The following is a 16,073-nucleotide window of genomic DNA, read 5'->3' as shown; positions in this document are numbered from 1 at the left end:
GAGAAAAATAACAACTGCAGAATAAATTTTAGAAACGTTCTTAGGTAAGTGTTGTTGCATACAAACCCACTCATTTCAGCAGGGACTGTAGCGATAGGACAAGGGGCAATGGGTTTAAACTTGAACAGTGGAAGTTCAGGTTAAGTATAAGGAAGAAGCTCTTTACTGTGAGGGTGGTGAGGCAGTGGAACAGGTTGCCCAAAGAAGCGGTAAATACTGCATTCCTGACAGGGTTCAAGGACAGGTTGGACAGAGCCTTGGGTGACATGGTCTAGTGTGAGACGTCCCTGCCCATGGCGAGGGGGTTGGAACTAGTTGATCTTAAGGTCCTTTTCAACTCTGATCATTCTGTGATTCTGTGATTCTGTCCTCACATCCCTACAATCGGTGCCGCTGTGGCAGTTTGAGCCAAATCTACGGGAGGTGGCTGTAACTTTTGTTATTACTTTGCTAGCTTTGTATAATTTCTTTGGGATGGACTGTGGTTAGCAGAAGAGGGGAAACGTTCCTTTCTCTTACTTTTCTTTCTTTCCCCTTTTCCTGGCAGAGCACTGTTCGGGAGGAGGACGAAGAGTACGCTCTTTCCGATGACACCCTGGAAAGAGCCCAGGTTGAGAAGACTGATGAGGAAGAAAAACCATGGCTACGGGTAGGTAAAGGTGGCACACTGGTGTTTTCGGAGGCTACTCCTGGACTTTGGAGCCTGCTCCAGGGAGCTGAATTCCACGTGCATTGTTAGGATAGTAACTTTTAGCACTGACCCTAAAACCCCACCAAAACACTGGAGTTGTCTGCCTGGATCATCTGAAACAACTCTCTCCTTGTGTTGACTCCTCTTCTTTTCTTGAAGGTTAAAAAAGATTTGACCAGTTGTGGCCATGGATGAGATGGTCCCTAGTCCAAAAGTGAGGATCTTAGCTTACGGCCTGAGAAGCTGAGCGTTTATTTCAGGCTGTGCTATGGCATTTTTCCTGCTGTTGGGAACCTGTCTCAGGCCTCCCAAAGAAATAGTCATGGTATATTGACTAGTGAAGGGATCTCAAAAGTTAGCAGAACAGTGTTCCTCAAAACTTGAATGAATACAGGTTTGGGTATTTTAGGTTTGTGTTGCTTTCTGAGCCGGATGAGAAATTAAGGGTCTGCATTTCTGTGGAGATTACAGCTCTGTACTGTTTGTCCAAGGTGCATTTTAAAGCACACACAAAAGGCTTCAGCAGTAAGCAAAATGAGTTTAAACACACACGCACTGAACGTGGCGTGCTGCTGAGCGCCTTCACCATGTCAGGCCAAGTCCCCAGCTGATATAAAATGTCCTCAGGTTCCTACAACCGGTGCCGCTGTGGCAGTTTGAGCCAAACCTACGCGAGGTGGCTGCAACTTTCGTTATTACTTTGCTACCTTTGTATAATTTCTTTGGGATGGACTGTGGTTAGCAGAAGAGGGGAAACGTTCCTTTCTCTTACTTTTCTTTCTTTCCCCTTTTCCTGGCAGAGCACTGTTCAGGAGGAGGATGAAGAGTACGCTCTTTCCGATAACACCCTGGAAGGAGCCCAGGTTGAGAAGGCTGCTGAGGAAGAAAAACCACGGCTAGGGGTAAGTAAAGGTGGCACAGTGGCGTTTTCGAAGTCTGCTCCTGGACTTCGGAGCCTGCTCCAGGGAGCTGAATTCCACGTGCATTGTTAGGATAGTAACTTTTAGCACTGACCCTAAAACCCCACCAAAACACTGGAGTTGTCTGCCTGGATCATCTGAAACAACTCTCTCCTTGTGTTGACTCCTCTTCTTTTCTTGAAGGTTGAAAAAGATTTGACCAGTTGTGGCCATGGATGAGATGGTCCCTAGTCCAAAAGTGAGGATCTTAGCTTACGGCCTGAGAAGCTGAGTGTTTATTTCAGGCTGTGCTATGGCATTTTTCCTGCTGTTGGGAACCTGTCTCAGGCCTCCCAAAGAAATAGTCATGGTATTTTGACTAGTGAAGGGATCTCAAAAGTTAGCAGAAAAGTGTTCCTCAAAACTTGAATGAATACAGGTTTGGGTATTTTAGGTTTGTGTTGCTTTCTGAGCCGGATGAGAAATTAAGTGTCTGCATTTCTGCAGAGATTACAGCTCTGTACTGTTTGTCCAAGGTGCATTTTAAAGCACACACAAAAGGCTTCAGCAGTAAGCAAAATGAGCTTAAACACACACGCACTGAATGTGGCGAGCTGCTGAGCGCCTTCACCATGTCAGGGCAAGTCCCCAGCTGATATAAGATGTCCTCAGGTTCCTACAATCGGTGCCGCTGTGGCAGTTTGAGCCAAACCTACGCGAGGTGGCTGCAACTTTCGTTATTACTTTGCTACCTTTGTATAATTTCTTTGGGATGGACTGTTGTTAGCAGAAGAGGGGAAACGTCCCTTTCTCTTACTTTTCTTTCTTTGCCCTTTTCCTGGCAGAGCACTGTTCAAGAGGAGGATGAAGAGGGCGCTCTTTCTGATTACACCCTGGAAAGAGCCCAGGTTGAGAAGGCTGCTGAGGAAGAAAAACCACGGCTAGGGGTAGGTAAAGGTGGCACAGTGGTGTTTTCGAAGGCTACTCCTGGACTTTGGAGCCTGCTCCAGGGAGCTGAATTCCATGTGCATTGTTAGGAAATGAACTTTTAGCACTGACTTCTCTCGCTATCTATCTATCTGTCTATCTATCTATCTTTTTTGTTATGTTTGTGTAATTGCTTTAGGATCGAAGACAGGAATACAAGAATTTGGTTTGATGTAGTATCCAGGTTGGTATTTCAAACTATTATTTAACTGCCCTGAGATTTTTATTATATCCGTTTCTTGTGAAGTTCCATGACATTGAGCAGTACAACAGCGGTGAAACCAAAGTCAAGAAAAGTAAGCAGAGTCTCTCTGTATACAGATATTGCTTAGAATCTCTCCTTTATGTGTTTTTAGAAGTACATAGAGTTGTAATTAGAACAGAGTAGAAGTGAAATCTGTTTCCTTTGGGTGTCACAGTTGGTCCTGGAAGCTCAGGGTTGCTGCCAAGAAAGGTTATTTATGTGGTAAGAAAAGAAAGGAAAAAGGTGGAGGTTTGGAAATCCAGGAATACCCGTAGCTGTCAGATCATAGGAAAAGTCATAAAGTCGTTCTGGCTTCTGAGATGGGTGCAGTCAACATGCAGAATTCTGATTTTTCAGCAGCATCCAAAATGAGGAAATGTGAAGGCTTATGCTAGAGAGCCTGTGTGTGTAAGGAAGCAATATCCAAAACATAAGGGCAAAATGACAAAAAAATCTTATTCCCACTTTCCGAAGGTTAAAGGTGATTCCATTTTCACAGTTAGGCAAACAGTGAAATGAAACAGTCATTCTTGATTAGAGTGCCTTATTTTTAGATAAATTATAAGTTACTGCACTTTAGGCAGTTTTATTCCAGCACAGGGTGTCTGTCCATGAAGTTAATAAAAATAGCTAGAGTGGAAAACTCCCCATCTGGAAAAGCTGTAAGTTTCAAGGCAAGGCAAAAGCATTTGAAAATCTGTCAAAATCAGTAGAAATTGTGTTGCAGAGACACTAGGTTCACTATCTTGAAAATAATTGTGCAGAATTTCTAAATAAAACAAGTCTTTAGCAAAGTGGTAATGTTTTAAATGACTAAGGCTGAAGAATATTTGATATCTCATTTATTTCTTCATCCTAATTGTTTTCTTTCAGTACTTTTTTCCAGTCTGCCTAATGAAAAACTATTCCATTGGTTTCGTTCCACAATTCTTGCTTTCAGAATCTCAACAGATAATATTTGCATTGGAAAAAACCTGCAAACCAGTGGGGGTTTTTGGGAAAAGCAATTGCTTCCAGTGATATTGATGAAATAGTGGCTACAATTCTGTGTTTTTATTTGGGTAGCAGCCTACTTTTGTACCATTTGGAATTTGAACTATTTTGTTTTAATCTTGAGTCTCTCCTCCCTCTTGCTGGGCTGTATTGTTAATTTAGGAGATGGTGGAGTTTTTAATTTAGAATCCCATTGAATGTCAACAGGTAGCATTTGTACCTATGGCCCACGAGGCTGTGGAATACAGATCTGTATTTTAGCTTTCAAACAGAGTGAAATACTTGGCAACTTTGGGGCATATGGAGGTTTTTGCTTTATTTTCCTGTCATTGGTAGACAAAATGGCCAGAGATCAGCGTCTCTCGGCCAGTTTTTGCAGAGAAGAACTGATGGGAAATGGAGATTGCGGTATCGGAGGTTGCACGCGGTGTCGCACCGGATTCGCAAAGGAGTCTTGCTTTTACACACCTAGTAGCCAGCTATGTTGGTAACGAGCTGCTTGTAATTTAGGGCCTGCTTCCTCAAGCCCTGTGTTGGTGGCCATTGCAGAGAGAAGACATCTGTTGGATATTATGCTGATACTCATATCTTTTCCTCATCCTGCAATTGTGTGTGTGGCTATCTTGCACTTTCACAATGCCTTGGTGAGCCAGTGAGACTGAGTGTGGGTTCAGGAGGCAGCCTGTATGGGACAAGGTCAGGCCCTTGATTAGAACCAGCTTGGAACCAAATTATAGCTCCTTCAGTACAGAGCATCTGCAGCTGGTGTTGGAGTCAGTTTGTGCTTGAAGGAACTTTTCATCCTGAATGTGTTTTAGTCTGCATGGAGCTCTCGTGTTTCAGCAAGAGCTGTGTACATGGGTAATGTTTTGTGCTGCGTAGCTGCAAAATGATCGCCTTAAAAGAGAGTGTGCCCCTCTGAAGGTCCAGCATTGCAGAGGATTAGTAAAGATATTAGAATTACACTAGATCATCAGTACCTGCACAACCTCAAAAAACCAAGGACTTGCAAGATTAGACCTCAGTTCAATCTTTCTACGCTTGCTTTTGAAAGATGCTGTCTATCTGGTTGGAAACTGTTTGCTCATTACGCTTGCAGATTATCAAAGCTATGCTCCGTGGCCTGAAAAATCCAAAGAAGACTGTTTAAAAATATGAAAAACTCGGGCTGTAAAATGCCATTTCTGTTTGTTTATGGTCAGCCTTGTGGAGGACCAAGAAAATCTTACTGAAGCCCTGAGATGTTGCGGTCTAGCATCTTTGTTAGAGTTCTGGACATGTTGTTGAAGGAGAGGAACAGAAGGCAGTGGAGAGCCTTTTCTGTTGTTCTGATGCACAAAATGGTGCAAAACTTCGGGTGGCTTTAATTGGTACCATGTAACGGTGATCACTGTGTGCCACTGTCAAAATTTGCAAAGAGCTTATACCACAATAATGTATCGTGATACAGCAGCAGCTGTTACCTAGGAGGCGAAGGTTGTGGTTTGAAAGAGAACTATCACAGCAGTCCCAGTTGAAAGCTTGCTGTGGGTGCATATGTAAGGAGGAGCTCTCCAGCAGAATAATGCTGCAATGAAAATGGGTTGAACTCCTTAGTTTTTATTCTGAGAGTGCAGAATTGCTGATGAGATAGACTGCTGTGTGTTCATACCCAATGCAAGTTTCTTTCCTGTAGTATTTTTCTACTGATATATTTAATCTAACCTAAAAAAGATTTAAGCTGGGGTTTTTTTCCACAGTCTTGAAATACTTCCACGATGGCCTGATTTTTCCTTTGCATAATGCCATTAATCCTAGCTAGGTACAAGGCTTGCCTTAAAATATCTTCTAAACTCAGTAAATGTGAACACTTCAAAAATGTATTTAATTCTTTCAGGTGACCTTTCAGTAGTTTATTTACATAAATCATGGTGATGTCTGGGGATTTTTGACAGGGTTTTTCTTTTCTCTCATGGTTGCAGACACTCAAACAGGCTCAAGCCATTTCTTTCTCTGAAGGAAAATGACCTTTTTGTTACTGGAGTTTCATTGGTACTGGTGATGTGCAACTATAGTGATTAAATAGTGATTATTCATGCCATGTATTTGTATCAAGGCAAAAGAAAGGATGCATCACAGCACATTTACCTCAAGCTGAGGATGTAGTACATCGGTCATTAAACAGCAACAATGGGAGGGGAACTGCATGCCTTCCCCATGCTGCCTCTGTAGAGTTAAGCCTTTCCCACACTAGTGGTCTTAAAGTTCCTTCCCAGAGATAGCCAACTCAAAAGGTAGAGAGGAATTTTCTGTTAGGTTGCTCTTGTTGATGTTTTCATTTATAATCCCATTTTTAAAGCTTCTCTATCACACCTACTTAACAAATAAGTATTTAAACTACTCACAAAAATCATTTCCTGAGCTGTCCTCTAAATCATGGTAGAATTTAAGGGAATGTTTCTAGTTAGTTCAGACGTAAAGCAGGCTGTAAGCATTAAACCCAAGTGCTGTTTAAAAAACACACACACCCCCAACACCAAAGCCTAGATTTGTTGACAAATATTGTACCTACTGGAAACTGTAAGAGAAAATTGAAATGTTATGACAGCACTTTGCAAGATGACTTTGACACCGTCCTTGCAAAAGTATCATGAAATGTTTCACATCCAGATGTGTTCATGACCTTACATTCTGTGTGGCAAGCCAAAGTTGGTATTTTCAGCAAGGGAATCACAAGTGCCAATGCTAAAGTTGTGATCAGTTTTCATGTTTATTCAGAAGTTAAGTGAGACACCGGCTTACCACTGTTGTTCCCTCCAGTAGTATTATTCTTTGTGGGATAATGGATATGCTTTTAGATACTAATATACGCAGGGATCGTAAGATAACTTGATAGCAGACAGGCTGTAAAATCTTATGTGGAGCATGTCAGAGAAGTATCTTAAAGATAAACTTACTAAAAGCCTCCGTTATTTCATAGAGGATTTGGTGTTTAGAGAGCCAAAATAAGTTAATAATTAAAGATGTACTATTCCTGTGAAAAGATGAAATTTAATCTGTGTTTCATTGTGAAAGCCTTGTCAGGGATCTGACTTCTGTCTGATTGTTGTGCTTTGTTTTTTTTTCAACTTTGTAGGTTGAGGAAGACCAGATAAAAGAACATACTGTCAGCAAGACCAGGAAAATAACAACTGGAACCCTGGAGAAGCTTGTAGAAAACCTTATAACATCTTTTGAGGATAATGATTTTACTTATGTGAATACTTTTCTATCAACATACAGGGCTTTCACTTCCGCTAAGGAAGTACTAGAGCTTCTCCTTGACAGGTGAGAGCCAGTAATAATGGAAACTAGGCCATTTTTTACATGATAGGGGGATGTTGTCAGGAATTCCTTCCATTAATTTTAGTGGACATGAACTTAATAACCTGACAAACAGATGCCAAGAATGCTGCAAAATCCACAATTTCCGCATAAACATGGAATGTGTAAAGGCATGCTGCCCACATCCCAAGTCTCATTAAAGCATAGTCACCAGGTAGAGAAAGTGTGCTGTGTCTGATTGCTCAGAAACCAAACTGGGACCCACACAAGACAATTAATATCGTGTGTCCCTCCCCCCCCAAAGCCTTGCGAAGAGCTCAAATAATGTGAATCAGTCAGTCAAAGGTGGCTCTAAACAGGATGGTACACAACAAGCTTTTCAATTAAAGGCACTTAACTAGTCTTAAGACAACTAATTTTGTCTTAAAGTACATTCATATATCCACTTTAGATTCCCAGAAAGCATATTTATGCGCATTCCCCAACATGGTCAACATAGTTCTGATTTTCAGAAGTTTCCATGCTTATTTCTCTCTTACTAAGGTACCTCAGTAATGCAAACAAATGTCCCACCTGAGACTGTGGCTTTGTTTTAAAAATCACTGTGCAAACATGCCTAGAATTGTTTGCAACAGACCCCACCCTGAAGCCCCTCTACTGTCTGGTTTTTCAGAGATGGATGCCTGGATGTTCAAACCCGTGAACAACTTGACAACGGGAGTTCCTGCGAAAGGGAAGCAGTTGTCCACACGTATGTGTAGTTTTGCCCTGTACAGCGAGCTCTAGTCAGGATTTGATATTAGAGGAGGATGTGGTCTTATCCCGGCCGTAGCACAATGTCCGATGAGTTTATCTGACGTAATTTTCATTAATACAGTCAGCACAGCTGCTTATTTTTCTAAGATTGTTACTATTTTGAAAAGGAAAATGCGTGATGTAAGGTTTGGTTTGGTTTGGTTTTTTTCGTTCATTAGTGTTCCATCTCGTGCCTCATGTAGCTCAGTACCCGCAAGTCCTACCCTAGGGCTTGAGGACACTCATGGCACAGCCTCATTTGAGAGACTTGTGGGAGCTATAAACCTATCCTGATGTTTCTAAATTCTGGGTCCAAGCCAGCAGTTGCTTCTCCCACTTTTTGCAGTGACATATAGTTGTTACTGACCCAAGATCATTTCAGCTGTGTTTGGAATCATGCCTTCTAAGGATCCGTTCTGCCAAGGGGATTTTCTTCTGTTCACTTATGCATCATTCCTGTCATTTTTGGGCCTCTGGAGTGGTCAAAAAACCTGATATTTTTCACCAGGGGTCTGATTTAATTACATATAATCTAAAATGTCTTTTGGGCTTTTTATTATTATTGCCCTTTTCTTTAAAACTGCATTCAGTAATAGACAGCTTGAACAAAGGAACGGTAATTTTGTAACTTTACAAATACACACAGTTTGGACCTGAGAGTTATGAGGAGGCTCTGAACACCTCCAAAAGTTTTGTGAGCTTAAAAAAACCTGCCATGCATGACTCTGCTTTGCCTTTTTTTTTTTCCTTAGTTATCAGGACCCACCTTAGCTTTTCATGGTCAGTAGCTTGCTTTCCACAGTTCTTACTACTGTCAGTCAGGCAGAAAGTTTGTGGTTGTAAGTAACAGAAGAATAAAGTCCAGAAAAGGTGGAATTCCAGTCAAAAGTCTGTGTTTCCAGAAATATGATGCCTTGCCTCCCTTAGTTGTCTGATAAGAGAGTAGTAAGGAGTGAGTAACCTTACCCTCTATCTCCTCCTATAAGCAATTACTTTTGCTCTTCCTTCCATTGTATAAACAAGATTGCCTGGTGCTGTTTCTCAGTTCTGCATGTTTTTGTGTCGAGGTGTGCCAGAGCTGCCTCTTCATCTTAGGTCATCGTTGCCTTCAAAGTTCTCTGTGTCTACTACATGCTTTTTTAGCTCAGGTTTCTGTTGACTTTCAAAAAAAAGAGTTGATGGAACACAGCAAGACGTGACAATTCAGAATAAACCCATACATACATTAAACACAAAAATTATCAGCATGATGAGTAGCATTAAGAATTAGAGAGGTCCATACGATAGTACACATGACTTTTTTTTCCCCTGTCTTTATTTCATACTTGCATCCCCAGTGCTGTAAAAGGGAAGATTCTTGCTGGAGTCAGACCAGCTGAATGAAAAGAAAAACCAGCTTGCTTAGTACAAAAAGTGAAAGAGCTTTAAGGCCTCAAACCCTCCTCTTCTGCAGTCCCAAGCACTGCCATGGCTGACTCTGGAGACTTTTGAATCCTAGATGAGCTTGAGCAACAGTATAAGTCCTTTCAAGCCTCCTCTAGGAGCATAAGGTTGTGATTTCCTTCTGCTACTGGCTTTGGTTTGCTGATTTGGAGTAGATTGGTGGTGCTTTCCCCCAGATGAATGACAGGCCACAGAAATGAATCAAAATACTTGGAGGTTTTTTTGTTGCCTTGAATGTCAGCTCCTGGTTGCATCTGCTTTATTATCAAAATGTGGAATTTGTTTGTTACTAAAACTCGGAATGTGGCATGACTGAAGACTGGATACGTGTGTTTAGAGGTTTTTACTGAGAGCATAGGCCATTTCCTCTTCATGGAATATCGTTGGGTTTATGGAATACTGTTATTGCATGAGGGTCTTGGAAACGTGGTTATTGGAATAGGTATCAGCGAAGGTTTATGTAGATGTGAAAAATAGGTTCATTGGAGGGCTGAGCTCTCCCAGCTAGCTACACAGCAGAGCAGAAAGCATTTGCAGAAACAGAGCCTGCTGCAAACCAGGGCTGTTGTCACTTGGTCATCTCGGCTGTTTTTCTGATGGCAGTGGAGCTCATGGGATCTGCTTCCTTACAGAAGGAAAACTGTGTTTCGTAGCAATACCTCTAACTTACCTCTTGTGCCCGCCACAGCATTTATGACTGCTGGAAGAGATTTGAAATCCAGGGATGGTTTCAGTGTCACAGAGGAAATCTTCAGGACTTCCTTTTCTCGTGGAGTTTAGATGCTAATTGTGCCTTTTATTGTGGAACAAGTGGCTTTTTGCCTCTCACATTGTGTCCTACTCTGAACACCACAGTAGGATAGCATGAAACCGTGGCCGTGGCCAGTGTGTCATGTTATGTGACTGCACAAAAAAGTCCTTTTCCCTCATCTCTTTGTCAGCTCAGGTAAACAAAATCCTCTTTAAAGAGTTTGTCTGTGTCTTCCTCACTTCTAATTGTGCTGCGGCCAGTGCTAATGGGGGCACAAAAAATACACACGCTGAGTCACCGGCATGTTGCTATGAAGAACCAAAGATCTCGCAGTCTTTCCTGCAGCAGAAAAATTAAATTGCTCATTATTTTTTAGCCAGGCTTGAGTTTTCTTAAAACTTGAAGAAATCAGGTTATTTTTCCAGACTTCTTTCAGTTTTTCCACACTTAGTTGAAATTCGTCAACAAAACTTCAAGTTATTTCTGGAAAACCATAGCATAAATTGTAAGTCTTTTTTTCCTACAAAATCAAGTTAAAAGGATGAAAAATCCCTGAAAAAACAGGTTTTAAAGAAATTCCCATCAGCATACATCTGTGCAGTATCTGAGAACCAATCTAACGGGTGGGTGTGGATTAAAACCTACATAAACTAGGAAAAGCAGATAAACAGATCACTTCCCTCTGTTTCAGGCAGGGTGAAGAGCACGTTGATTCACCAGCTCTGGTTTCCCCTCATTCCTCTTAGTCTGTAGAATGTCCATGGGCATTTCTCTGCAGTTGGTGACTTCTTAGCTGCCTGTGTCTAAGAAGGTCTGGGATAACTTTCCTGAATGGAATCCAACATTCCTGTAACTCCTTAAGCATCTTTTTCCTGCACTGTCAGCATGACCAAGATAGCTTTTTGCATGGTATAATCTGACAGCCCCTCTTTGTCTTCGGGCTAAGGGTAAAATCAAGATTCTCCTGCTGTATTTCTGTTATGCATTTCACCCTAAGGTCAGCAAGACCAACCTGTCTTCTGGGTTCAGCGATCTTGGTGCTTCAAGCTTGATATTGGGTACTGGCAGCACAGTGCTGCCCGTGCTGCCCGTGTCAGGATTAGGGTTTTATCTTCACAGATGAGGCAGTCTCAGAGCGTGTGCTCACGAGAGTTAGGTTCAAGCTTAGACTGCTTCTTCCCAGACCCCAAGCTTCCATGAATGGGCAGTCTTTCTACTAAGGCAGCAGATAATGTGTAATACAGTGTGGAGGAATACACAGCTTCAGTTTGGTCGCTAGACTCGGCAGCAGTGATTGATGAGAGGAAGAGCACCAAAGGAAGTGTTTGATTTAGCCCCAAGCCTGTGAGTGGACAGTGCCCTTAATAACATGCTTTGACTTGGTCAGCCCTAAATTGGTCAGGAAGTTGGACTAGATTATTGTTGTAGATCCCTTCCAACTCAAACAGTTTTGTCGACCCTTCCCTTCCCTTTTTCCCTTCCTTTCCCTTCCCCTTCCCTTCCCTTCCCTTCCCTTCCCTTCCCTTCCCTTCCCTTCCCTTCCCTTCCCTTCCCTTCCCTTCCTTCCTTTCCTTCCTTCCCTTCCCTTTCCCTTTCCTTCCCTTTCCCTTCCCTTCCCTTCCCTTTCCCTTTCCTTCCCTTTCCCTTCCCTTCCCTTTCCCTTTCCTTCCCTTTCCCTTTCCTTCCCTTTCCCTTCCCTTCCCTTTCCCTTCTCTTCCCTTTTTTCCTTCCCTTCCTTTCCCTTCCCTTCCCTTCCTTTCTGTTTTTCCCTTCCCTTCCTTTCTGTTTTTCCCTTCCCTTCCCTTTTTCCCTTCCCTTCCTTTCTGTTTTTTCCTTCCCTTCCCTTTTTCCCTTCTCTTCCTTTCTGTTTTTCCCTTCCCTTCCCTTTTTCCCTTCCCTTCCTTTCCCTTTTTCCCTTCTTTTTCCCTTCCTATCCCTTCCTTTCACTTCCCCTTTTCCCTTCCCTTTTTCCCTTCCCTTCTTTCAATTGCTTTATCTACCATTATTTGATATCCTGAATTTAATTGAAGGGTCTCAATATAGCTTAAGTGTATTTGATTCTGCATTCATTTGGAGCTGTAACTGGATCCACTTGTATGAGTGCAAATCAGGAGCAACTTCCCTGAAGTCCCTGGGAAAATATGGGTGATACCTTACTAAGATTCCATGCATAAAAAGAACAGATTCTATTCAGTGCTTGGAAGGTCTTCATACTGCCTTCATGTAGGGTATGAAAGTCTTAGAGTTCTTATTGTTATACTAAATACAGATACATATGATTGCATCAATACGTGCTGTATACAACCAGTTCTCCGTGTATTTGCTCTTAGTGCAACAGCATCAATCTTACGAGCCTGGCTCGATCAGTGCTCTGAAGATTTCAGAGAGCCGCCCAACTACCCGTGTCTGCTGAAGATGTTGGATTACCTGAAGAAGAATATATCTGGCTCTGACCCAGAGAGAAGGGCGCAGAACCTCTTGGAGCAGTTCCAGAACCAAGAAGTGGAAAATGACGGTAAGTTACCTTTCTCTTCTCTCAGACTGTAAGGTATCACAGGGGTTTATGTGGGGTACATGTCATCAGCTCTCATGCTAATTGACAATGGTGTGAGGCTCACCAGGGACTTTTTTCTTAAAAAAAAAAATAAAAAAAAAATAAAAAAAATATCTCTGTATGAGGCTGCAGGTTCTGTGCAGGATGAAAGACTTGTATCGTGTAGGTGCCTGTGCCTGTTTATTCCGGGGTGTGTTGGGAAATCCAGCACTTCTCTAATATTTAGCCAGAGATTTGAGATTGCTGCAGCAGCTAAGTGGTTAATTGTCAGTGCACTTCCCATGTCATTGAGGTAAAAGACACAGCTGCTCTTTAGCTGGTCTTCTCATTTCAACACACCACTCCCCAGCATCCCCCAAGAAAAGCCCAAACCAACAAAAAGCAAATACAGAGCTGTGACAAAATACAGAGACTGCAAATTCAGAAAGGGTGCGTGGTTGCTCTCAGTGAAGTCAAGAGGGCGACTGGGCTTTGAGAGGGCTAAATGGATCAGAGCTATTTGAAGACGGTGAGATACTTGAGTACAAGAGGATTCCAGCTTCTGGGAGAGTAGGGAAAAGACTGGTTACACATTCATGAAGGTGAGAGAGAAAAGAGAAAGGCATGAAAAAAGAAAAGGAAAGTCTTGCACTGCACTCCAGGACCTGGTTTTAAGGGCGCTGTGAGGTTTTGAATAGGGTCGCAACTCAGTGATGCAGATTTGCAGTTGAATTTCAAGCGCTGAAAGGAAAATGAGGAGTCACATAGCAAAAAAGAGAGAGAAAAAAGTGTGACTCTTGTAACGGTTCAGTAGAAGTCCATTTAATTATGCAGAATGTTACAAAACAGCCACAGAAAAATAATGCTGGAACAGAGGTCTCCATTTATCGCATTTAGCTCTGTCAATAAATTGTGCAATTAGAATGTGCAGATGGAAATCTGGATACAGCCTGTAGTTATTAGGTGTTACATCAAAACCATAGCAATTTACAAAACGATGTAATTTTACCTCACGATAAGGTTTTGTTACCTAATGAAGAGAGGAAAAGCAAAGTATTTCGAATAACAGTGATGAAATATCCCTTTATCTGCTTTTGCTGCTTTAATGTCTGTTCTGCTTAAACTGGGTATAAAGTATTGCATAACCTACTCTGAAATGCACTGCTGGTTTTATTTAATGAAATCTCACTGGTAGCAAACTCGGTACCTTTGTTGTTAGTCTTCAACAAATCCATTTTTTTCCCCCCCTTCTTCTGGAGTTACTGTCACCTTACAGTAAAAGGGATGAGGAAGAGGATTTGTGTTTAGGGATTTTCTGTTTGCCTTGCTCCCCTACCACAGGAAACAAGGGCACATTTCTTTGTGTTTAGTATAGCTTTGTTCTCATCCTGAGTTGAGATGTTTTTTCTTTCAGAAGAATGTTTAACAAATGGGCTTCTCTGCTAAGCGAATCTAAACACCTCAATTCTGTCTAACTCTATTTCTTTATCTTCCAGCTTTTCTTTGCCAGTTCAATCTTCTGGTCATCATCTTTTTCACTAAAATATGCAGCACAGTGGGGCCATTGTATCAGGCTGGACCCCTTGGCTGTTCTGCTATAATATATACAGTGATGTTTTAAACAAACATCTGCTTTGATTCACTGTTTGCTGTATAAATTTACTAAGTGGTGTTTTCCATCCTGGACAGATGAGTTCCATAACACTTCCCCCAGTAACCAATGTGATGAAGAGGAACCGGAGATCAGCAGTCCAGAAGAATTCTCTTCTTTCCAAGAACACCTTGTGGCAGAACAGTTGACATACATGGATGCAGTATGTAGAGCATATGCACTACTTGAAGTGCTAGCGGAAATAGTGCTGGGTTTCTAAATTTTGTTTATTTATTTCTTTAATTTTCAGTTTTGCATCAATGTAAGAATAGTGTTCCAGAACAGGTCTGTTGTTGGGACACAGAACACAGCTCTGCTTGGTTATCCAAAGTTGCTTTCTTCACTGGGCTCTTTCCTTTAGTCCTTTGGTTTTTTGTTGTTGTTGTTTTGTTTAGTTTTGTTGTTGTGGAGTGGTTTTTTTTTTTTTTGTGGTTGGTTGGTTTGGTGTTTTGGTGTTTTTTTAAGTGTGAAATTACACTGTATAGCCTTTTTTGCAAAGTTTAATATTTGACACCTGAGAAATAGCACATTTTGACTATATTGCTGCCTGGCCTAAAGATGTATAGGTAATCTTCACTGTAGTGCTCTGATTTGGTTTGTCTGTATCAAACTCCTTCAAATTATCATCCTATGAAAAATTTTCCCCTTGGTTATGCAACTGATAGAAAGGTGTCTCTTATTTTGCCAGGACTATTTAGCTGACAGTTAGGGCTTCAAGCCTACAAAGAGTATGCCAAAGGGTGTATTTTAAACTGAGTGAAAACAAATATTTACCCTTTAATACCATCTTAGATTTAGATCCAATTTGTACTGTAAACACGCATTTCTTCTTGTGGACAGTAGAGATCTTTGAGAATCCTGCTGGCTTAGGCACCTCTGTTTCACTCTAGGAACTCTTCAAGAAAGTTGTGCCCCACCACTGCTTGGGATGCATCTGGTCTCAAAGGCATAAGGAAGAAAACAAGCACGTGGCACCTACCATCAGAGCCACCATCTCTCAGTTCAATGCAGTTACCAAATGTGTTGTCAGCACTATCCTGAATAGCAAGGAACTGAAAACACAGCAAAGAGCCAAGATCATGGAGAAGTGGATTCGTATTGCACATGTAAAGCATTTGTTCTAGAGTGTTTAATGTTTCTTGTGCTAGGTGCCTTGACTGAGGCAGTTAGAAGGGGAGAAAGGGGTTGTATGCATTGGCCCCAGGCCAATGAACATCTTAGCTCTAATTCTTTCTGGTTTTGACTGACTTCCTTTGTAATAGCAGATGAGGTATTGCCCTTCTCTCCTTAGTTCCTTCCCCATCCTGGGAACAGGGTTGTTGCTTGTATCTTGACAGGGTTGGGAGTGCTACTTGAGGGGTGCCAGATACTGTGTCTTGCAGATGGGGAGTGCCATATACTTGATATTTTAACATTTATGGTAAGATAAATATAAATTCAACCAGTTCACTTCCCTAGGAAGAAAATACTGCTCCTATCAGTGAAAGAAATTAAGGGATGGTTGATACCATCCAAAGGTTAGACTTGCTTTCAGAAGAAAGTTTAACAAGAATGGAGTAGGACTGGCAGTGGTGCAGGGAGTGACCAGAGTCAGAATAAGCTTTGTGCTTACCTGCCTCTGGCCATTCATAGTCGGTCAATGAGCATCATGCTCCCTCTCCTGCGTCTGTGAACACCACGGGGGCTGAAATCAGATGCGGTGGGAGATACGTCAGATACATGTGGGGGGCCATGTCAAAGGCCTTGCAGAAATCCAGATATGACATCAGTAGCTCTTCTCTTA

The 16,073-nt window shown here is 41.9% G+C and overlaps 1 protein-coding gene across 1 annotated transcript; it reads left to right on the top strand.

The window, feature by feature from the left end:
- The first annotated feature begins 878 nt into the window (after positions 1-878).
- LOC115612209 (ral guanine nucleotide dissociation stimulator-like 1) lies at positions 879-15,414 on the top strand. The gene is made up of 7 exons (XM_030496224.1): positions 879-905; positions 1,492-1,593; positions 2,436-2,537; positions 6,930-7,120; positions 12,437-12,621; positions 14,329-14,453; positions 15,181-15,414. Exons 1-7 carry the CDS (start codon positions 879-881, stop codon positions 15,412-15,414), a joined length of 966 nt encoding a protein of 321 aa, XP_030352084.1.
- The last annotated feature ends 659 nt before the right edge of the window (positions 15,415-16,073 follow it).

The sequence above is a fragment of the Strigops habroptila genome, chromosome 8 (assembly GCF_004027225.2).
Source record: "Strigops habroptila isolate Jane chromosome 8, bStrHab1.2.pri, whole genome shotgun sequence".
Taxonomy (NCBI): Eukaryota; Metazoa; Chordata; class Aves; order Psittaciformes; family Psittacidae; genus Strigops; species Strigops habroptila.
This window is presented reverse-complemented; position numbering and strand designations above follow the sequence as displayed.